Source organism: Alligator sinensis, unplaced genomic scaffold, assembly GCF_000455745.1.
Source record: "Alligator sinensis unplaced genomic scaffold, ASM45574v1 scaffold164_1, whole genome shotgun sequence".
NCBI lineage: Eukaryota > Metazoa > Chordata > Crocodylia > Alligatoridae > Alligator > Alligator sinensis.
This window is the reverse complement of record NW_005843272.1, coordinates 8,190-8,508: the sequence shown is the minus strand read 5'-3', so window position 1 is coordinate 8,508 and position 319 is coordinate 8,190. Positions and strand designations below refer to the sequence as shown.

The 319-nt window shown below is 64.6% G+C and overlaps 1 protein-coding gene across 1 annotated transcript in view; it reads left to right on the top strand.

Annotated features, from left to right (window-relative positions):
- Positions 1-106: 106 nt before the first annotated feature.
- The window catches only part of PYCR1 (pyrroline-5-carboxylate reductase 1), a 5,002-nt gene continuing 4,789 nt past the window's right edge, over positions 107-319 (top strand). The window contains exon 1 of the mRNA XM_014527032.2: positions 107-221. Coding sequence (XP_014382518.2) covers positions 107-221 — 115 coding nt within the window. The remainder of the gene's footprint in view (positions 222-319) is intronic.

Genomic DNA, 319 nt, shown 5'->3' with positions numbered 1-319 from the left:
CTCGAGTCTTGGGCCCAGTGGCACACGTAGGGAGGGACGGGGCAACTGCCGCGGGTACCGACTTGTGCAGGGGGAGCAAAAAAAGGCAGCTGCTGCTAAAAGCCACATGGTCACGATCGCAACTGCTGCAGCACGCGCAAGGCACCACCGCCGCTCTGGCCAGGCTCTGGGCCGCGCCCCTCCGGGCACAGGATCCCCCTCGCGCGATGCCCTGGAGATCGGTACGCTGACATCAGAGCATGGGCTGAAGCCTCGCGTGTGGCGAGAGTCGTCTCGTGAAGAGCCTTTCCTCTGAACGGGACGCTATCCTGCCGCTCTT